The 24,223-nt window shown below is 37.8% G+C and overlaps 1 protein-coding gene across 5 annotated transcripts in view; it reads left to right on the forward strand.

Annotated features, from left to right (window-relative positions):
• LOC127572774 (transcription factor RFX3-like) overlaps positions 1–17,883 on the forward strand; it is a 217,567-nt gene extending 199,684 nt beyond the window's left edge. For all 5 annotated transcript variants that reach the window (XM_052020384.1, XM_052020387.1, XM_052020388.1 and 2 more), the window contains 3 exons: positions 3,152–3,305; positions 10,075–10,114; positions 13,473–17,883. In XM_052020384.1, coding sequence (XP_051876344.1) covers positions 3,152–3,305; positions 10,075–10,114; positions 13,473–13,714 — 436 coding nt within the window. In that variant the 3' untranslated portion in view covers positions 13,715–17,883. The remainder of the gene's footprint in view (positions 1–3,151; positions 3,306–10,074; positions 10,115–13,472) is intronic.
• Positions 17,884–24,223: the final 6,340 nt, after the last annotated feature.

The raw sequence follows: 24,223 nt of genomic DNA on the forward strand, positions 1-24,223 counted from the left end.
AAAGTGCATCCTTAGTTCAAGACTTCTTGGTCAAGGAAGCATGCTCCCTGAATCTAGCTTCCAGAGCCCTTTAACAATTTTGTAAGTTTTGATGAGATCCACTTTCATTCTTCTAAACTCCGGAGAATGCAGGCCTAGCCTACTCAGTCTGTCCTCGTACAATGTACATGTCATCCCTGGAACCATTCCAGAGAACCTTCATGCATTCCCTCCATAGCAAGTGCATCATTTCATTGGTAAGGATACCAAAACTATATAATACTCCAGGTATGATCTCAGCAAGGCCCTATAAGATCTCCTTACTCCTATAATCAAACCTTCTATTTGTAATAAAGACCAACATCCCATTTGCCTTCTTAACTGCCTACTGTATTTGCATGCTGGCCTTCAGTGATTGTGTTCAAGCCAGGTCACTTTGAACATCAAATCGACCAGTCTCTCACCATTTAATAAATGCCCTGCTTTTCTGTTATCTGCACCAAAGGAGATGACGTCATATTTTTCCACATTATGTTGTATCTGCCATGTTCCTGCCTACTTAGATTGTCCATATTCCCTAAGGTCTCTTTACGTCCTCCTTTATAATCATTATCCCACCTAGATTAGTATCATCAACAATCGTCAATATGACATTTGATCCCTTCAACCAGATTGTTGATAAATTGTGAATAGCTGGGGACCGAGCACTAATCCCTGCAATACCCCACTAGTCATGGGTTGCCAACCCGAGAAAGATTCACATATATGCTTTCTATCCTATAACCAATATTTTTTTTCCATGTTAGTATTTCGAATTCCATGTCTTCTGATCATATTCACCAACTTCCTGTGAGACACTTTTATCATTATCCAAATACAATACACCCACTGATTTCCCCTTCATCTAATCCGCTAGTTATAACTTCCATAACCTTCAGTAGATTAGTCAAACATGATTTATTTTTCATAAATCCATGTCACCATTGCACAATCCTGTTGTTATTGTCATCATTTCCAACCAATGACAGGTTGGTAACTCCCTGTTTTCTCTCTCCTTTTTTAAATATTCACATTTGCTCTCCTTCAATCCACAGGAACAATTCTAGAATCTATAAAAGCCTGGAAGATAATATCCAGAGCATCCACTACCTCTATCTTCAAAACTCAAGGACATAGATCAAACCCTTTGGATTTATTAGCTTTCAAGCTCATCAACTTCTATAGTACTATTTATTGATTAATTGTTAATTCCTCAGTTCCTCATTCTCACTAGAGTCTTGACTCTCTAATATACCCAACAGGTTTTGTGTGTAAGGATGCAAAATAATTGTTTAAATCCTCTGCCATTTCCTTATTTCTCTTTATAAATTACTATATCTATCTGTCTGGTGCCCACATTTGCCCCTATAGTCTTTTTCTTTTTGTGGACCAATAAAAGTTTTAAGTTTTACTGACAGCTCTGAAACCTTTTAAGAGACATTTAGGCAGGCATCTTAATGGACAAGGCAAAGAAGGATACATACCTAATGCAGGCAAATGGAATTAGTGTAGATGGGCAAAAAGGTAGACATGAACATGGTGGACTGAAGAGCCCTGTTCTGTGCTGTATGACTGAGTCAATTTTATGCTTCTTGCAGTCTACATTCTATTCTATCTTGCCTTTCTTTATCAATCTCTTGGTCCTCTGCCACATTGACAGTTGATTAAGCATTTTTTTTTACATTTAACACAAGTAAAGATGGTACTGCATCTGCTAATCCTTAGGAGCAGGCAAGTGATTTGATCTCATGGATGATATGAGGTCATGTAAGGAGTGGCATTGGAGACCAGGTGCTGAAATATCATTCTCCTTATGCTGCCACCAAGTCTTCACTGAATAATTGGCCACAGGCAGCACTACGTGTGGCTCTGTAGTAAAGGGTAAAGCTATCCATAGCTGAATTTTTCAAAGCAAGTCTCATCTGAAGCACACATGGAAGCTGCTTTGTGTTCCAACCACATGCTGAGAAGACTCTCTAATTCACATAACATTAAGGACTTTAATGAGATTTATTAAGTACACTATGCAGTTTCATTGCAATTATAAGCTGTAAGTTTGTCAAATATATAGAAGGCTTCAGGCTTCTACATACAATAATGGAGGAGGGGCACTTGCACACTAAAAACATATTCTACCATTACTGAAGGACACTAAATCTTTCTCTGCTCCAAGTCGATGTTTACCTCTGGTTTGGGTGTTCTCTCTATATACACCATTCCTATCTCTGAAAGTAATCATGGTGTTGCTCGTTATGGCCATGTTAATATTTTTCTCCAGTAAATTATTTATTTAAAATTGTTCTTTTCAAATGCAAACCAAATACATCCTGTGGAAATATTGAAATGTGTTCTAGATAGATGTTTATATTTTATTTATTTTGGTTGCCAAAGATAACGTGTAAAAATACTAGATAACAGAAAAAAAACTTAATAATACCATAGGGAAATATTCAAAATTAATGCTACCTGTTTAATATTTATGATTATTTCAGATATTGGCACTTAAGACAATCTAATTGAAATGTTCTAATTAAATAACTGCAGAATAAAACACAAAAATGTGAAGGGTCAATTTTAAGCTGAAAATCGTATCCACTTTAACTAAAAATTTTGATTCCTGACGGGTAGATTAGAGAAAGTGTCTTTCTTTGTTCAAATTCCCTGAGATGAATTTCAGATTGTACAACACTTTTTTCAGGGGCAAGGGCACACACACCAAAACCATTTCTTTTCCTTTTCATCTTATTTGGAAGTGTGGCTATATTCCAGCAGCCATTTGATCCTTTTTCTGTAACTGCATTATTTATTAATCTAAATGGTGAGTATTGGCATTGCCTTCAACCATGACAGATCAACAAACCGAGCCTCATTCATTCTTCCAGAAAGTATGTATACTTCTCAAAGAGGGTCATTGGATTTTGATCAGCAGCAGAAACCTGGATGATATTTCCTCTTCATATCTCAGAAATACTGTATTTAGTGTAACAAGCCTGGTATTGATGAAGGCCTTTATTTGAAAGCTTCAGACATGTGGTATACTTACTGCTAGTTCCAGAATTCAAGAAGCTATTAGGTAATGAGCCAATTGTAAATGTGAAGATCATGTAACCTCATGCCTTCAATGTTCCAACAGTTCCATGGTTATTCGAGACCTGACCCTACGGAGTGCAGCAAGTTTTGGTTCTTTCCATCTGATACGCCTGCTGTATGATGAGTACATGTTTTATCTGGTGGAACACAGGGTGGCTCAAGCTACTGGGGAAACACCAATCGCTGTGATGGGAGAGGTAAGAACTTAGAGGGCCAGAAAATTTGAAAACATCTCTTTACTATAAATATCAAAGCCATTCTGCAAATGTTGTCACCTTTGAAATCAACAGCTATAGAACGGAGAAGAGTACAGTTCAACAACAGGCCCTTCGGCCCACGATGTCTGTGCCGGCCATGATGCCCATCTGCCTAAACAAGGTCCATATCCCTTTATTCCCTGTCTGTTCACGTGCCTGTCCAAATCCCTTTTAAACGTTACTGTCATATCTGCTTCCACCACATGTTCTGGCAGAGTGTTCCAGACACCTACCACTCTCTGTGTGGGGAATAAAAACTTGCCTCATAAATCTCCTTTAAACTTTTCCCCTCTCACCTTAAAGCTATGCTCTCTAGTATTTGACATTTCTACCCTGGGGAAAAAGACTGTCTCTCTATCTATGCCTCTTATTATTTTATACACTTCTATCAGGTTACCCCTCAGCCTCCAATACACTGGAGAAAACAATCCAAGTTTGTCCAGTGTTACGAACCAGCAACAAAAGAAACACACTGAGTCATATATAAGTGTTAAAAACTACTTTATTAATAACTACTTATGATAATAAGAAAAATAAAAGTAAAAATGTTAGAATGTTAGAAGTAAAAATGTTAAATCTTAAACATTAACCCCAAAAACTAAACTCGAAGTGAGTGTGTGGCAAATTCCCAAACTCCAAGTCCAGGAATGGTTTTAAAGTTCAGTTCAGCAAGCCATAAGGTGGAATGTGAGCAAAGGCTTCTTCAACAACCACCGTTGACTGAAGACAAACGTAGATGTAGAGAGAAAATAGTGAGTAATTACGAAATCCAGATGTTCCACTTTGGAACCCAAACGACACCTCAGTGTTTACTCAGCAGTGACCACTCCACCGCATCTTCCTCACCCCGAAAGGCTCTCGAATCGTGGCCGTCCACACAAATACCTGTTTCCTTCTACAGGTCAACAACAAAGTGAACTCACTGCTTTGTTCCGAAGTATCTGCAACCCTGAAAGCATCCAAGATGTGGCCATCCACACAAATACCTGTTTCCCTCTACAGGTTAACGACAAAGTGGACTCCACCGGATTACTCCAAAAATCCATACATGGATTGTAGTGACAGACACAGTTATTGTTTCTCATCCATCAATAAAGAAACTAGCAGGCTGGTCTGTCTGTCTGTCTGTCTCTCTTTCTCTCTCTCTCTCACTGATTCCGACTGACTGCTTCAAAAACGTCATTATGTCCTTTACCTTCTGTTGTCATAACCACGCCCCCCCCCCACACACACACACACAAACACTATGCTCTATCTTAAAGGGACATTCACCAATAGTAACCTAGTCCGTAACACCAGCCACTCCTCATAGCTAATATTCTCTAATCCAGGCAACATTCTGGTGAACCTCTTCTGCACCCTTTCCAAAGCCTCCACATCCTTCCTGTAATTCAGCGACCAGAACTGCAAGCAGTACTCCAAGTGCAGCCTAATCAAAGTTCTATACAGCTTCAATGTCACTTTCCAACTTTTACACTTAACACCCCAACCACTGAAGGCAAGCATGTCGTACACCTTCTTTACCACCCTATCTACTTGTGTTGCCATTTTCAGGGAGCTATGGACTTGCATCCCAAAATCCTTCTGTACATCAATGCTCCTAAGGGTCCTACCACTTACCATATACTTTACTCTAACATTTGACCTCCGAAAGTACAACATCTCACATTTGTCCAGATTAAACTCCATCTGCCATTTCCAACTAGTTTATATCCTGCTTAATCCTTTGACAACATTCCTCACTATCCACAACTCTGCCAATTTTCTTGTCATCTGCAAACTCTAATCAGTCCACCCACATTTTCGTCCAAATCATTATTATATATAATCACAAACAACAGAGGTCCCAGCACTGATCCCTGTGGAAAACCACTGGTCACAGACCTCCAGTCAGCATAACATCCCTCCACTGCTACCCTCTGTCTTCTATGGCCAAGCCAATTTTGAATCCAATCTACCAAGTCTCCATGGATCCCATCTGCCTTAATCTTCTAGATCAGCCTACCATGAGGGACTTGTGAAAGCTTTACTAAAGTCCATGTATACAACATCCACTGCCCTACCCTCATCAATGGTCTTCATCACCTCCACAAAAACTCAATCTTAAGTTTGTAGGACCCGACCTCCCTTGCACAAGGTCATGCTGACTATCCCTAATAAGTCTATGCTTTTCCAGGTGCAAGCAGATCCTATCCCTAAGAATCTACTCCAGTAATTTGGCTACCACTGATGTAAGGCTCACTGACCTATCATTTCCTAGTTTATTTCTATTGCCCTTAAACAGAGGAACAACATTGGCTATTCTCCAATCCTCTGGGACCTCGCCTGTGGCTAAAGAGGATACCAGCAATCTCCTCTCTTGCCTCTCTCAATAGCCTGGGATAGATCCCATCAGGCCCTGGGAACATCCACCTTAATATTCTTCAAGAGCGCCAACACCACCTCGTCCTTGATATCAACAGGCCCTGGAATACCAGCATACCCTCCCTGATCTTGCTAGCCTCAATATCCTTCACATTGGTGAATACTGATACAAGTACTCTTTTAGTACCTCACCCACTTCTTCGAGATCCAGCATACATCCCCACCCTTATCTTTGAGTGGTTCTCTCCCTAGTTACCCTCTTGTTTTTAATGTATTGTATAAAATGCCTTGGGGTTCTCTGTATTCCTACTTGCCAAGGACATTTCATGCCCTTTTAGCCCTCCTGATTCCCTGTTTAAGTTCTGTCCCACTTTCCTTTATATTCCTCAAAGTTTCATTTCAGCTTCCTAAATCTTACATATGCTTCCTTTTTCTCTTTGATTAAATTTTGCAACATCTCCCATCATCCAAGTTTCCAAACCTTACCACCCTTGTCTTTCTTCCTCACAGGAACATATTGGTCCTGAATTCTGACCAGATGGCCTTTAAATGACCCCCACATCAGATGTGGACTTACCCAATAACAGCTGCTTCTAATCTACATTCCCCAGCTCTTCCCTAATACCATTGTAATGAGCCTTACCCCAGTAGGGCTAATCTTAGAAAGAATGCTCCTGTAATCTTTACGTTCATTTGAACATCTGCCACTTTGTACCATAATGACTCCACATGAAAGAACTCGAGAAAGAAAATAAAGAAAGTGGCACTTTCTCGACCAGACCAAGGAATCCTTTCTATTTCCTACCTTTTTTATTCCATTTCCATTAGTTTCCTTTTTCTTATCTCTTACCATTAGAACATTGTAAGACTATAAGAAGCAGGAGTTGACTAATTGGCCCCTGGAGGCCGCTCCACCATTCAGTAAGATTGAAGCTAATCCTATCTTGGTCTCAACACCACTTTCCTGCTCTCTCCCCACACCCCAGACTTTCTTTTAGTTTAAGGTCTATCAATTGAATATATTCAATGGCTCCACCTCCATAACTTTCTGGGATAGAGAATTCCAAAGGTTCATGACGCTCTGAGAAAATAAATTTCTCCTCATCTCTGTCTGAAATGGGCAACCCACTTTTCTTCAACTGTGCCTCCTTGTGCTAGATAGCCCCACTATGGAAACATTCCCAGCATCCTTCCTGTCAATTCTCAAAATCTTGAACGTTTCAATAAGGTTAGCAATCCAATGAGTAAAGGCCCAATCTGCTCAACCTTTCCTCTTGTATCAACCTTTTATCCAAGAATCAAGTTAGTAAATCTTCTCTGCACTGCCTCCAATGCAAGTATAATACGGAGGCCAAAACTGTATGTAGTTCTCTGGGTGTGGTCTCACCAAGGCCCTGTAAAAAATTGCCTGCTTTTATACTCCATACTTTTTGCAATAAATGCATTAATTTTCCTAATTACTTGCTTTACTTTCATGCTAACTTTTGGTATTTCATGTGCAAGGACTCACAGATTCTTTTGTAGTTTCACTCTGTTTAAATATAAATTTTCTTCTTCCTTCCTTCCAAATTGATAACCTCACATTTTCATACATTATACTCTGTCTAGCAACTTCTTAGCCACTCAACCTGTCTATATCCCGTTTAAGCTCTTTGTATTCTCCTCACGACTTGCTAGCCCACCTAAGTTTTTATCATCAGCAAACTTAGCTACCATGCACTTGATCCTTCATCCAGGTCATAAACGCAGATTGTAAATTGTTAAGGCACCACTGATCCCTGTGCCACCCCACTATTTACTGATTGCCAGTCTGAAAAAGATCCATTTATCCCAGCTCTCTGTTTTCTGTTCATTGGTAACTGCTCTATTCATGCCATTAAATTAACCCCAACCCTATATGTTCTTATCATGTGCAGTAACCTTTTATGTGACACTTTATCAAATGCCTTCTGAAAATTTGAATAGACTACTGGTTCCTCTTTATCCACCCTGTTTCTTACAACCTCAAAGCACTGTAGCAAATTTATCAAACGTTATTTCAGTTTCATAAAACTATGTTGACTCTGCTTGATTGTCTTATGATTTTCCAAATGTCCTGCTGTTTTCTTATTTATAATGATTCCCAGCATTTTCCCAATAACAAATGTTAGGCTAACTAACCTATAGTTTCCTGCTTTTTGTCTCCATCCTTTCTTCAATAATGGCATTAAAATTACAATTTTCCACAATTAGGAAAACTTCCAAGGTAGAATAATTATAATCTACATGGCAAATGGAACAACACAACAATGACAGAAAATAGATTTTCTAAGATACATTGCAGGGTGCAGTAACAGATTTTTTTTGTTTTCTGTCAGCTATGAGACAGATCAGATTAGTTACAATGCATGCTCCATAAACACAGGAGTACCTAAACTGCCTTAATAATTTTAAAACAATTTTCTATATAGAAATGTAACAGTACTGTATTTTAAATTGTAGTGTGAATATTTAAAGTTGTCTTCATTTTGGCTTTATCTATTGTTGAAAAGCAGAAACACAGTTACAGGGTCACAGAGAGATGCAGCACAGAAATAGGCTCCTCAGTCCACTGAGCACATGCTGACCATCAAATGCCTGATTACACTAATCCTACCCTAACACATTTTATTCTCCCCACATTCCCATCATCTCCTCCCAGATTTTGCCACTCACCTACACAGTTGGGGCAATTTAGAGTTCTCAATTAACCTACCAACTCGCACAACTTTGAGATGTGGGAGGAAAACACTGCACCCAGGAGAAACCCAGGCGGTCACAGGGAGAATGTACAAACTCCATAGATGGCATCCTAGGTCAGGGTTGAATCTGGGCCACTGGAACTATGAGGCAACAGTTCTTCTAGCTGTGCCACCCATCTTGATGCATAGTGGGGTTGAGGAAGGTGGGTAACTTGTACAGTTGAAGGAGATTGGAGAAACGAATGGGTGAGGTCTCAAAAGGATTTAAACATGAGGATGAGAATTTTAAACTAGAGATGTGGCAGACTGGGAGCCAGTATAAATCAGCCTGGGAGCCAGTATAAATCAGCCTGGACAGGAATAATGAATTGAGAGGACTTTGTGCCCTGTAGGAAGAGCCTGTGGAGATCATTGCTGAGCTGAACTTTATGCAGGATAAATAGACCAGCCAAGAGAACATTGGAATTGTCAAATCTGGACATGTCAAATGTATAGATGAGAGTTTCAGAAGCTGAGAGTATAGAAGCAGGTGACCTAACAAAGAGGGAGAAGGGTGGTCTTTTTTGATGGACAGAATGAGGTGTCATCATCTCAGGTTAATCAGCTTGGATGTTGAGATTGCAAAGAATCTGATTCTTGAGACCTTGGCTGGGGGAAGGATAGAGCTTGATGGCAATGATACGGGGTGAAAACGAAGTTTAACTAGAGGAATTTGAGAGTCATCCAGAATATGATGTCAGGGGCATTGAAGGGATAAACAAAGGAGGTAGTGTCAGGAGTCCACTTTTTGAGTGTAACCCCCAAAATAGGCAGTAAAGAAGCCAAGATAGGTGTTAGAGATGAAGAGGTGGGTATTGAACAATAACAAGTATTTAAATGAAGTAGAGATGAGACCACATAAGTATCATGGTGCAGGAAGAAAACCATTTGTACAGATCAGTGGTTGTGATTGGACTGGTAAGAATAGAACTGTGAGGACAGTACCATGAAGCAGGACAAATTACACTACCCAGATCAAGGATTCCATCAGAATTACTGGACTTGGAAATTAGTACACACTGAGTGGACATCATATACTTATTAGTACATCTGGGACATCATTGGAGAGTCAAGAAATTATGGCGTTAAAAATCAACCATTCAGAATGGCCAGCAGGGCCCACAGAAGGAAAGTGAGGAAAGGATTGCTGTATGACATAATAAACATTGTTAAAGCAGTTAATTATTTGCTGACCGTAAACCTAAGATCTTGTATGTTCTTTTAACTTGTTCAAATGACCATCTAACTGCTACCAGATTTAACAGCATCAGATGCAAAGGGGTGGGACACATTGCCCTACTCCATCAGAAAATTGCCAGCACTGAGAATTAGTCCACATTCATCAGAAAAATGTTTGATGTCCACGACAACTGTTCGTGTTCATTATCTAATTTCTGTTAATCAGGGCCAAAAATATTCAAAATTCTAGATAAAAATATTTTAGAGCTATGTAGAAGGAAAATATTTTCTTTAAATAGGGTTATTAATGGTAAGATTTTCTTTACCCAACTCAGTTATTAAACCTCTGTTTTTTGCAACACAAATTGTGAAAGGAGGATGATAAATGAAACTTGTTTGTATTGCAGTTTACTGATCTCAGCATGATGTCTCCAATAAACATGGATAAGGCAAGTATTTATTGAATGAAGTTTTTTTTTTGAAAAGTCACGATTTCACAATAGTTGCCATTTTGAAAATTTACATGCAGTTCAATATTTTAAAAACGTAAAACAGTTTTGATGTATTCTTCAAAAACAGTAACATAAAAGTATTATAGATATGGGAGACTGATGATGGGTTACAGCTATTCTTTCACAAGCATAAAATGTTTGTAACTGATAAACTATTTGGGCTAATTGTATTTGTAAGAGTCATTCTTGAATGCGAAGGAACCATAATGGTGTCCACTGTTTTTGGTCTGCTTATTTTACCTTATAGGTATGTCGTATTATTTGAGTCTTCTCAGAGCAGATCTAAATTGTGATGAATGTATAAATTCATAAAGATCTATAATGTGCCCGTAACTGTTTCTTAAACAACTTCTTGATTATTTATTCAGTGTTATTATAGATGCCATGTTTGCATAGAAATACACAAATGTAGTACTTGTAATGTTTATTGTTTCACTGTACAGTTGTAACTGCATCTACACTAGTCACTGCCGTGGAATCATAGAATGATAATAGTATGGATGGTAATCATTCAGCCCACAGTCCCTGTGCCAGACTTGTGAATTATTTCCACTCACCTGATCTTTCTCCATAACCCTGCAAATGTTCCCATTTCTTGTATTTATCCAATTCCTCTTTGAAAGTTATCATTGATTGTTTTCATCAATCTCTCAGGCAGTGCATTCCAGATCACAAACACCTGCTGTGTTTCCTTTTAATATTTTGTATTCAATGGTCTTATTTATAAGGCCAAGTATGCTTTCCGGTTTCTTGCCTTCCGATCAACTTTGCCTATCTCCTTCAAGGAATTGAAAGTTTGTACCCTCATCTCCTCAGTATTGTTCCTCCTCATGTTGTTCCAATATCTGCTTTATATTGCAGCTGCTACATGTCTAATCATTTCACCAATCTTCCTAAAGTCTGCAACATTCCTGCTGTTTATTGTGTTGTCAGTGCCATCCCCAGCAAACTGCACTGTATGGTTCTCTCCAACCTGAAAAAATACACTACTCTCTACCTCACACCCATTAATCAATTTTGTACTCAAATTACTGCTATCCAATGAATTATAAGAGTTACATGGAAAATAGAAGTTTATGGGATGATTTATCAATTGCCTTTTAAAAGTCTAAATGTACACTACCTACTGTACTACCTTCATCAACCCTCTCTTTTACTTCATAAAAGAACTTTGATTAGTCAACCACAGTTCAGCTTGAACAAATCTGTGGTAGCTGTCTTTAATCAACATGTGTTTCTCCAAATGAGAATTATTTTTATTTTCTTTTACAACTCCTTCTGGTGTTTTTTCCGCTGTTGGTGTTAGAGTGATTGGCTTCTAGTTGTTAGGTTTATCCCTTCTTTGAAGAGGGGTGTAACATCTGCAGTCCTTTCCACACCACTAAAATTTTTGTAGAAGGATTGAATGATTGTCAACAATGTTTCTGTTCTTCAACCCTATCTCTTTCAGCAATCTAGGATGCACTACATCTGAATCAGGTTGCTTGTTAACCCTGTATGATTCCTACCCATTTGGCATCTCCTATGATGCCATCCCATGTAGCATCTCCTTTCTATCTACTCTCATCAAAATGTTGATCATCCTATTAGAGGTACAAGAGCACAATTGTTAAGTCACTGAATTCCAACCCTAAGGCTTGGACTATTGATCTGGGAATCTAAGTGGGAATCCTGCCATGGAAACTGAGATATTTAAATTCAAGTAATTAAAAAAAAAACACAATTTAAAGAGAAAGCTGGTATACAATGCAACTACTGAATGTCCTAAAACCTCTCTGGTTGATGAATGTCCTTTGGGAAAGGAAGTCTGCCAACTATAACCAGTGCCCAGACTCAGCAAAACAATTCCATCAGTCCCATTCCTCTTCTCCTTATTCCCTGAAACCCAATTATTTATTCTTTCTCATATGCCTATCAACTCCCCTTTGAGTCTTTTGCCACGTATCTACACTGGGGATAATTTGCTGTAGTCATACAAGTTACCAGCACATCTTTGATATGTGAGGGAAAACCAGAACATTCAGAAGAAACCAATACGGTCATGCAGAGGATGTACAAACTCCACACAGACAATACCTCAGGTCTGGATCAAACACACAAGCCTAGAGATGAGGCAGAAGCACTAACCACTGTGTCACCATGCCGTTCTGGCGAACGGTGCTGAAGACGATTGATGGATGTCTTGGAGTGACTTTTGCTGATTGTTGTTACTTGAAATACAGGAGCCTTTGTAGTTATCCCACAGGGCCTCTACCATGTCCAGGTACAAGAGGAGTGAGCCCAAAGACAACACTGCCAATCAAAGACAAATACAAGAGGCCAGAGTTAGAGGGGGAGAGGGCCTGGCCAGTGGAGTCTATTCTGCAAACATTTTCTGAGAACCACACTTCTTTCTTCCTCTATCTGAGAAAGTTTGTCTGCAGAGACTAAGATTTTCAAAAATTGATCCCACTGGTATTTCCCACATTTTGCAGTCTGAACTCCAGTCACAGACCCATGCCACAATCATTCTGCTTCTACAGGAGGAAGTCACGATCTTCCTGAACTTAATCTCCTGATCATTCTAGATGGTGATGGATGGTATCTGCTGCAGGTTACATGGTGTAATCCAATACTTCATTTACTGCTTCAATGAGCTCCTGTAGAGGAGAGGAAGTTCATCTGTTTGAGAAAAGTTGGCAGTACGTGTGTGCAAATTTGTCTGCGCAGTGGTCTTTATATAGGTTCAGGGAATGTACTCTGCACACAAATGGCATTACAGGCTCCCAAACAATTCCTGGGCTCTGGGCTCAGGGAGGCCAGACCTGGTTTCATACATTATCCAAAAGATGACACCTCTCACAATGCAACATCCCCTCAGTACAGAATTTATGTCAGTTAGATTTTGCGCTCAAATCCTGGATTGGAGCTTGAACCAGAACTGTCTGTTAATTCAGTGCTATCAACTAAACCAAGCAGACAGCGTGTTGCAGGGTTGGAATGAACTTGGAAGTGAAATGGTAAGGCTGAAAATGGAAATTGCCTCTTATAACAGCTTTTTAATTCCAAATTCTATACTAATCTTCACACAACATAATCCCAGATCCAGTCCATGTTTTATCTTGCATACAACACACATTCATTTAAACTGGCTTTTAATCCTTATGTAGCCTACTTACAATTCTAGATTCTGCGTTCTGAGAAGCCTAAGTTAAACTTCAAGATCAGGGCTATTGAATAAAATATGCTTCAGCAGTGATAACCTTGTGATGTAACATTTTCATTAAGTACTCTGTATTTTTCCTTTCCTTCTGAAGATGAAGGAAGTGAGGTTGACAGCGAAATGGATGATGAATTAGAAGATTCCGGAGAACCACCTTTCAAACGAGAGAAAATAGACCTAAACCAGACATTACAAGGTGTATGTGTTGCATCGCCCCTTAACAGCACCATACAGCCAGACCCTCTGATCCCACTTCATGCTGATCAAATCATCACAAGTGTGGCAAGTGCCAGGCACTGCAACACTGCCGGAAGCACATACACAGCAGTCTAAACAATAACATGAGCTTTGAGTGATTACCCCTCTTTACATCAAGCCTGAAGCCTCACACAGTTATGGCTTCAGCTATTCAGATGACACATTTTACTATGCTGAATGTTACTCTCATACACTAAATGGGTGTATATAGTTTTTGTTAAGTTTTTTTTAGTTCAATATTGATCAATGTTGACTACAGGAGATTCTCTGTAGCTATGGCAAATGTAATTATGATGAACTTATAACAATACAAGTTGTTTTAATTAGTTGAGATTTTGATTCAAAATATATTCTTATACATAATTCAGGGCAGGATATGCTCACTTGACAGCAGAAGTACATAAAGGTCAGGGCTTGAATTCAACAATATCCTGTTATCTTACTGCTTGCTTTATCATCTTAATTTGATTCTGTTTCAGTGAGATCCAGGAGTGATATTTCTGCCACTTTATTTGAATGCACTTAGAAAAGTTTAAAATAGGATAAAACTGTAGTTAATACAAATTATAATACATAGGAGCTTCCATCTTCCCAACGTCATATGGGTTGGTGTGGCATGGTAATCAACAATAGTATTCTTGACCAAAGTGTTTGCTTAAGTAACAAGGTTTGTGCCTCACCACCATTAATGCCTCAGATTTCAGTAATTTTGCTGTTACCTCAACAATTTTTCCAACTACATTCAATTAATTTATAATCAGAGCACATAAATTCCTCAATGTGTATTATTTCAATTTCTTTTGACCATGTTTTTCTAGGAGATGGTTTTTCACCAGACATGATTTCTCCAAAAAAATTGAAGGTTTCTTTTTGAAAGAAACGCCTTTCTGCCTCTATATGGTCATTGATCTGAACAAGTAATTGGGTTCTCTACTGGATTCCAGTCACTAAGCAGTTTATTTCAGCATATTGATGTGCTCTAAGCTTTGGCCACAAATATTTGACTGTACACACAGAAGAGTCTATTTTTTTCCTTCAAAATGAGCCACACTTCTGCTGTTGAATGATGCAGTTTTGGAATGTAGAATGATGGTTAAAGTTGAAAGCTTGAGGTAGGAGGCAGTATTCATTGTTGCTGGTCTCCTAAAACTGTACTGTATCGTCAAAAATCAAAATCTATTAATTTCTTTTAAATAACCTCCTACCTTTGTGGTGGGATTAATGGAGTTCCCTTTGAAACATCAATGTTTTGAATGCTACTGATTTGCATAGTAGTGCAGCCATAATTAATATCTAGATTAGTTTAATAAAATTTTGGGGAGAAATGTGTTAATAATCAAGGCTGCAGTATGTGGTAAAATATATTGCATTTGTTGCAGTTATAATTACACTTTATAAATAGGGTCTTTCTAGACCAGCAAAAAGTATACTGTTTCATTGAAGTTCAGTGTACCTGTAGTTAATGTTAGGACAGACAAGAATCATTCATTGCGAATTGATTTGTCTGTCCCATCTGTTTTGCTCTAGTGTCTTTAGCTGCTATGTATAATAAGACTTTACAAGGAGTTGACCAATACTACCTGTTGCCAGTGCTCCAAGATGTTTTCAATGGATGAAATAAGTATCAATGTCAGTTTTTTCTGTAAAGTTAGATGTAGATTTCAAATCATTTTGACTTCAACATAAGAATTGGACTGAAATTTTGATACACAAGAATGGCAATCTGATTTTGTGAAAATTCTGAATATATATTTAAATTTGTTTAAAACTAGCTTGATTGCTGGTAATTACTGTGATATCCTAGCTGGTTCCAGTGGCTGTATTAGCCAACTCCTCAGTGCAACTACAAAATACAAGGAATGTAGCACTCGGCATAGTCTTGGCAGCTTTACATTGAGTTTTCTGTGTGTTCTGTGTGTTTGTCCAAAATGACTAGACCAAAAGTACTGTAGCTGGCACACCTCACACATACTCATCAATTCTGTAGGAACAGACTTGGTAGGCAGTTAAATGCCGCTTCAGGAATGTACGTCAGGGATTACTGTACCTCGGCTATTACACAGTGCCTTAAACAGTTATGGGAAGAGTTAATTTTTGTAGCTCAGCAAGGTGTGCCTGCTGTTTTTCTATTATCCACAGGGGGAAGAAACAGAAAAGAAGCTCGAGTGACAATTCTTAGAACCCTATGTCTTTTTCTTACACTAAGAATGAGTATATTTGTCTATGAAGCCATGTGGAATGAGCAAGTATATACACTATCAGTACATGTGGTACTTCTCAATTAATTAAGACAGGGAATGTAACTCGTCTGATATATTGGAGCAACCCAGAAGTCACTAATCAATGCAAAATTCTTGACTTATTTTTTAGCATATTCTAAAGAAAAAACAGGTTATAAATATCCATTGGCATAGGCAGTGCACACATTGTTCTCCCATATAATTGCTTGAAATTTAATGAGCTACTCAATATGTTCTGTATATATTCTGAATATTGATCCTGAGGAAATGGAAATACAGTGTACAAATGCTAGATCCTCTACTTAAACATATTATAGGCATCCTGTGTGGTACTATAAATGTTTTTTTCAAACTTCCCTCTCATTTAGTGATTTTCTTTTGGAGGGAGAATGGATCCCTCAGAATCAGGCTTTTTAATTGTAGCTTTCGAGAAATATGCTCTAATTAATCATATTAAATTCAAGATAAAGAGAAAATCTTCTTACAACATGGTTATTCCAGTTTGTTTGCCAAACAAAATAACTTTCAGTACTATGGCAGTGAGCCATATAAGTAAAATGATAAATAAAGTCTGGATTTTAAAATGTTTTTTCCTGAAGCCAAATATGGTTTCAGGTTTTGAAGAATAAATAAAAATTCTTAAGAACACTCCAACACGTCCCCCACCCTACCAGAAAAATGAGTTATAAAAGTTTCTTTTTAAAGAAAATTACGGATATAAAATTGTTATGTAAATGTTAATCTTCAGGCAATAAAAACCAGTTGAATTCATTCCTAAACAAAAAAAACATTATTTGGTGGTAATGAAATGATTTTTATTAAACTAATTAGGTTTAAACAAACATACTCATCTTTTTGGCACCTGATCATTATTCAACATTCTGATCAGGAGCAACAAGAGATCACTGGGCAGCTTTGACTGCACCTGGTGAGTTGTGGGAGAGGTGGGGTGGGTCTCCTTGATTCTGTTTGCTGTGCTTTGAAACCAAATTCCAACGGTTTAATTTTTTCTCACAGATTCTGTCTTAACAGTTTTAACATTAATTAAATCAGTTTTGGGGCACATATTTCAAACATTCTGCCCACTTTCAATCTTAAAATATTGTATTTACTTATTTTCTGTTTTATGTTAACATTTGCATCTGTTCTGGACCAAAATGTGTTTATATTGTGTATCCAGTGTGCTTGTAATGATTAAGAAAGGCCTTCTATATATTTCTTATCTTTGTTCTTTTTTCAGTGTTTAGTTGTCCTGCAGATATATTTGGATCGTAATGTGCAATTTAGAGGATTGTTAAGGGGATAGGGAGGGTTCATTCATAGATCCTGTGTTAACAAAATGTAGTTCTGTAGAACAGAACACACACTGCTCTGATTAATCATTAGACTCATTGAACTTTGCTAGTAATGAGCATTTTACCTGGCATAAAAACTGGAATTGAAGCATGACCTTTATATTGAGTTTCAGTACTGACGGATAACAGTCCAGTGAATTGTTCTCATACGTGAAGGTATGCATTGAAAGCTCTGTGTTTTGGCAGTAGAAGTGCTTCTCAGTCTGCATGCCTTTCTATATGCTGCTAGATAGTGGTTTTTGTTTTGGTGCCAGTTAGGTAACCGCATTTTAATTTTCTCGCACTTTTTCCTGCTTATACCATAACGTTTCAAAGAGCCACTTACAGAGTGAATTATTTCAACCTTTATTAAATATTTATACATAAACTAAGTACAAACCCATTTAAGCCTTATTGCAAAAAAACTAGTGTATTTAATTTTTTTTGCCAAATGGCATGATGTGGAGTACAGAAGCATTGAACAGGGATAACATTTTGACAAGTTGTGGACATTTTCAATTATCAGCTTGCTTCAATCTCAGTCAATGAAAATTGCACCCAAAGGTTTTTGATTAAGTGTATCATTGCTAAAGTTTACCTAATTTGAGAATAATTATCCCATTTTAAAACCGTTTCATCAAGAAGAATTCCATGGCTTTAATTTTGTGAGCAATTTCTTCCCTCTTGTTTTTCATCCCTTTCTGTGTCTTAAGTAGATAAATATTATTTTCCTAGCCATGAACCAGTTGGGAAATTTATGCTCAATCTTTTTTTCAATGGTGTCTTCCTAACCAATAGGAAGTATGCAACAATGGCACATATTAACTATCCCTCTGATATACTAGCCATTAAAACTCTGGAGTTTCAGATAACCCTATAAGGAGATCTCCTTTTCCAGGGAATTGCATCAACGGTGGGAAGAAATTCATTTTTTCACAGCATTGATGTTTGATCACTCCTTTGTTGACACTGGTAAAGTAAATTTCTGGAGTCAGAGTTATTTTTGGAACATTTAATAAAAATATTCAGATCTGAAATGTTTTAGCAGATATAGGCCTTGAATTTTTTTTTATAAAAAGTCAACTTTTTATCCACAGAATACAATGCCTGTCTGGCATCTATTGAACAGATAGATTTTATAAACTTTGCTGGAAAAATTATTTTTTTGAAAACTAGATATTTAAAAGAGAAATCTATCTTTGGTTAGTAGCACTAAATGAGAATAATGGCCACCTGTAGTGTTCACCTCCAAATATTCAGTTCCGTTCAAGACGCTTGCTTTAGTACTTCTAATACAGCTTAGAGGATGTGCCAGAATGTCACAGTAGTGGTAAATCGATTAGTGTCTGATCACTGGCCCATGGACTGATAACTTCAGTTGTGCCTAAGGCCTCAGCCAGACACATTCTGTTTGCACAGTCAAAAACATGCTGCCTAGTACTCCTTTCCAGAAGCCAGACTTTCGAGAAGTAATTGATTAGGACTGAGGCATGTATTATGATTGGGTGGAAAATGGTCAGAAGGTAAGCTGGAGTCATAGAAATATTTGTGGAAAATATCAGGGGTGGGTGTGTGTGTGTAAAGAGATTGGCATGAGCTTGGGAGAAGGATGGAGGAGGGACAATCCAGGTAATACTGGTACATGTTCGGGGAGCTGGGGAAAGAATAGTCAGTTCAGCGCAGTGGCAGTGGGGTAGAAGTAAGGGTGGAGTCAAATAACTTAATTACTGAGCAAACGTTCCAGTTCAGTGCTGTGCTCATAAGACCATGTCCTTAGAATGCCCAAAGAAGTAGTGCCCCGGAGAACATGGTCCCAGTTCTCCAACGATGCATTGTGCAGGGACTGACATCACTGGGTGAAAGGCAGGGGTGACTGGTGCCACGACGTACCCAACTAACTTACTTGCAGTGATGTCAAACAACTGAGAAATGGTTGTTATCCTGTTTAACTCCAGGAATAAAATATAGATTTTTGATTGCATGACATTGAGGGGAAGAAAAGCAGCATTAAGCAATTAAATTTCAGATAAATAGAACTGAATGTATGGAGTCTCATATGCATTTAGCAAAATTAACCAAAGACAAATTTCTCCCCTTGCTGTTTCATGTAGTAATTGCGTGTATTAAATTGCACATTGTCACCATGGCAACTGCATTCCTTTGATGATTCATGGAACCCAATCAAATATTCTCTAACTCCACAACCAGCAATTTCACTTTTGGATATTCAAACCACTTTGAACACTACATAGTACCTTTTCATTAGATTTGTTCTGTCAATGAATATATAATGTGTAAAGAAAATTTTTAAAAAATACTATTAAATCCAATATATCTGTTTCACTTCTGGATATTGGATGGCTCTTCTTGGTTCCAAAAATATTCTGACTTTTTTTTGTAATTTGTTTTTAAGTTTCCAAGCCTGAAGGATTGCAAAGGTATTCCCATTCATGGTAAAAACACTAAGTTATAAGAAGGAGCATTTTGATCAAGACAAAAATATTTAAGAGTATTTTAGAATGCCATCACAGCAAAATGTTACTGTCTAAACAAATACAGAATTTCATGGCAAATGTCTTTTATAATCTTGTAGGAAAATGATCATTTTCCTTTGTTCCCTTTGTTGTCTTTTTCTTTCTTTCACATCCCTGAACTGATCAGGGGAAAAATGCAATATGCATGTTTCCAGGCTGCAGCCCCTTTGCCACTGCCCATTTGGAAGAATGAAATACTTGGAATTCTATTATGCTGTAATGTAGTGATGTTTCAATTCCATTTCAGTCATGGGTCATAGCCCTGCCACTGTAAACTTCAATAGCACCCAAGGCTGCTACTCAGTAAAAATAGATATAAAAAAGCCATTGTGAGCATAAGAGGAAATCAGAGAACTTTAGATACTTGGAGAGATGGGTCTCAGACAATGGGCTGGGGGTTGGGGGGGGGGGGGGGAGGAGGAGGGGAGATTGAAAGGGGCTTATTTGGAACCATGGGGAAAAGGGACCAAACTTATAAAATGCAGGTATGGGATTTAATGGCACTAAAAGACATTTGCATTATGAAAACCTACTGACCCAGTAATGCCTAACAATGTTAACTCCTGGAACAAATGGTCTCATTTTCTTCTCTATGCTCCAAGGAAAGTCTTAGATGAAGAATGGTTTAATTTTATGTATGTCTGTATGGAAATTGCATCAGTTGTATAAGTATGACTCACACATGAAGTGCTGAAGTGCCCAGACACAAAACAATCATGTAATGGTCATTTTGGCATTTTACTCCTTGCTATTTTCAGTCAGGTAGTACTGAAATAAACAGCGTGACACAATCTAATTTCTGGCCCACTGCCTGTTGGTGGCACTCTCACTAACCTGCCAGTAATAATACCCTTTACCTGAACAATCCTATTATTGGTGCTTTTCCATTAGCAAATTACATACACACCTCTTTCTCCCACTATCCTGTGGATTGTGTGGATTACCCTTTTAGACCCAGTTAGCACTATCTATATAGTGACCTTGCTCTTCTCATGCACTTCTTTTCAAGGATGAATAGTTTATGTTTAAAATTCAACATGGCATGTAAAAGAGGCAATTTTGGATCAGTCACCCTCTGCACACGTGCATTGTTTTTTATTTCCCCTTCAGCCCATTTAATATGCAAGGCTCTGTCTGAGGGCCCATTTTGACTATTTGTCAATTTGCTTTTTTGAAATCAGGACTATGTGTAAGTAGTTATTTCACTGAGACTTCTAGCAGAATTTGCACCCTAACAGTTTGGGGATGTGGAAGCCCTCCCAATGTCTTAGTCTTGTTTTTAAATGGAAGATTCAGGGGCCAGGCCATGGATGTATAGGATTAGTCCCCAGCAGACAAATGTAAGGCACAAAGGATATTATGGTCACAGAGAATTTAGAGACAAGCTAAAACCCATGGATTTCTTGTGGGGCCTGGGAGAATTCCTGCTTGTCCTGGCTTTTATGAAATCAGACTCCTCAGTAAGCACCTTCCCCTCCCCTACCTCTTCCCCCCACCCCCAAACATAGAGATTCAAAGGCCAGTAAGATTGACTCTCAAACAGAGCAACAATAAAGCAACAATATACCAAATATATAAAAGTTATTTGAATTAATTGACCTTGAGAAGAAAAAGAGAGTGCCTTTTCAAAACATTGGTTAATCTTGTGCCTGACTTGTACATAAGCACCCAGGCTGCAGAACAATATTGATTCAGTACTTCCATGCACTCCACATCATTATTTTTTTCCTTAATATTAAGTAATTTAAAAGGCATTATATATTTTTGGCCCAAGAGGTACAAATTAAGCTGTTGAATTGTCCTTTGTTACAGTGTTTTAAGCTTTAGGCCTGCTGAGGAAAGTCATTATGTATAAAACTTTATATGATAATGTTCAACTCTAGCAAAGAGGAGGAAGAATGGGCTGAAGTCAATACACTCCACACCTGTCATGTTGTCACATCAGAGAGGGGTAGGGCAATTCATTTTCTGTACAAAATGTCTGCTGCAAAATTTCTTCATGTTGACAATTCATGACAGATTCTTATAACTACAGCCTTTAACACTGAGTGATTAATTGGCAATTCAGTATAGGATCCTTTCCAATAGAATTTTTCAGTGCCATTTTAGAATTCACTTACTAAGTGGCAAATTGGAGTACTCAGATGCACAAGCACAAAAAGGCCCAAATTATTGGGGAATTTTTTAATTGGTCTAACTACATCTGAATTGTGTGAAGTAATAATGTAAAAGTTAAGATTTTTTTCATACTTTTTTTGTAGGGAATGTATTGTGAAATTATGTATTTTTTCCAGTTATTTTGAATGACAGCTACATATAGTTTTAATTATTTAAACACTTATGAGGAGGATGTGATTTTGAATAACGTTCAATTATGTAAATATATATTTCATGCTGTGATTTTGTGAGAAATGTTTTATGAAATCTTTCAATATATCATGACCTTTATAAATTGGTTAAAGCAAACCAATAGTGTGCGTGTGAAAGGTTTGTACTGTGTACTGTTCAATGACAGGAACTTTTTGTAAACAAGAATATGAAATCTTACAGTGTGTTCTTATATGTAGACAAGCAACTAGTATATATTGAAGACACTTGTGTAGAAAGTTTTTTCTTAATATTTCAGACTTGAACTCAGGCTAGCTTTTCTTGTCGTGTTTCTATAAGCTGTGGCTTGTCTGTAAAATCAATAAAAAAATTTGTTTTTGTTTTTTCTTGTTTTCTTAAATATTTCATGTTGTATTTTTTCCACCTCAAAGTTCTTGAAATTCTCAGCAACACAATGAACTGATCAAGTTATAGTGATGCCTATCCCTGACAGAGTTTGCATGTGGAACCACCTGTGATCTTCCCTCCCTTCTCTCTGTAATACCTCCCACCACCAATTGTTTTTCTCCATCTTGATGCGACAAATTTATTTTCCATTAACTACTACTCAGAATGAGATGTTTTTGTAGGGCTCCATGTGACTAAGAAATTACATTTACCAGCAGAGAAAGGCAGATCATAATATTAAGGAGAAAGTCATCAGCTGATACATTTTCACCACTTTTACTGAATGAGATAACATATGGGTCCTGAGGGAACACTCATCAAAGTAAGTATAAACTTTTAGTTGAGACTATTCCTGCACATTCTTTTATTTTCAGACAGAGACCTTAAAAGAAAACATAAAATATCTAATATAAGATGTAATATGGTAGATGATGTATATACATACATTCAAAAGGTAATTCATAAATTACCTCATATCTGCCAGTGGTTAATGAATATTTCTTCAGTGAAGCACAATCAGTATTAATATTATAAGTGACATGAACTTGGATACAAGGACAACAATTTTGAAGCTTGCAGATGATAGAAAACTAGATAACATTATTAATAGTGAAAGGACTAATGGCACACTTTGGGAGGCTGTTGTTCAGTGGAATAGGCAAACAGTGAATGCAATTTAAAGAATTTATGGTTTGAAGGCTCTGTGACAAGTTAACTGGAAAGGAAGGCCTCTTGAAGTCCTGCTCCCTAAAAGTGATCATGACAATTTTCCCAATTATCCAGCATTTACTGTAGTAAAAAATGATAATCCCATTGTACTAAACACTACATCCAGTGTGACAGCCAAAACAATGTCCGACGCAGAAACACAGTTCCATAAGGTGGCACTTCAGGTGCTTTGATGCTGCAGTTTAAGAGAGGATTCATAGAATGATACAGTGTGCTGATTCTTTGCCTCACACCCTGCACTTTCCCCTGCCCTGAAAGGAATACTTTTCAAGTATTTATCAGATCCATCTTGAAAATGTTTAATGAAGCTGCTTCCACCCTTTCAGGTGGCCCATTGCAGATCACACCACTTCGCTTCTGGTTTATTTGCCAACTACCCAATATCATTGGCTTGTGATCTAATACCACTGAAAACTGTTCCTCCTTACTCCATCAAAAGAATTAATAACTATGAACATAATTTCATCATTATCCTGTCTGAGGAAAGTAACAATGGCTTCTGTACATTCACTGAAGTTCCTTATCCCTGGTACCATTTTAGAAAATCTTTTTTGCACCTTCTTGAAGCTTTTTATCTTGTAAAGCGTGTCGCATAAAACTGAACACAGTCCAGCAAATGCCCAAGCAGTAAACATTATGAAGATGTGATAGGAGTTCCTTGGTTTTGCCTTAATTGATACGTTAAGAATCCCATCTGCCTATTTACTTGGTGCCTGTATATCCCCTGGCATCTTCAAAATATTACGCACATTCACCCCTCTATATATTGTCCTAGGTATTCACTGGTACCAAGGGAGGTTCATTAAAGCATTGATGTACAGTGTGGAATGACTTTTGATCATGGGCCCACTCCAACAAAATTCTGTACTATGCTGGGCCTAATGTGTTTGGCATAAAGCACTTTGCACAGAGAAAAGTCTTGGGCAATGCCAGGATTGACATCTTCATATGAGAGAGAATGTGCCAAATGTT

The sequence above is a fragment of the Pristis pectinata genome, chromosome 7 (genome assembly GCF_009764475.1).
Source record: "Pristis pectinata isolate sPriPec2 chromosome 7, sPriPec2.1.pri, whole genome shotgun sequence".
Taxonomy (NCBI): domain Eukaryota; kingdom Metazoa; phylum Chordata; class Chondrichthyes; order Rhinopristiformes; family Pristidae; genus Pristis; species Pristis pectinata.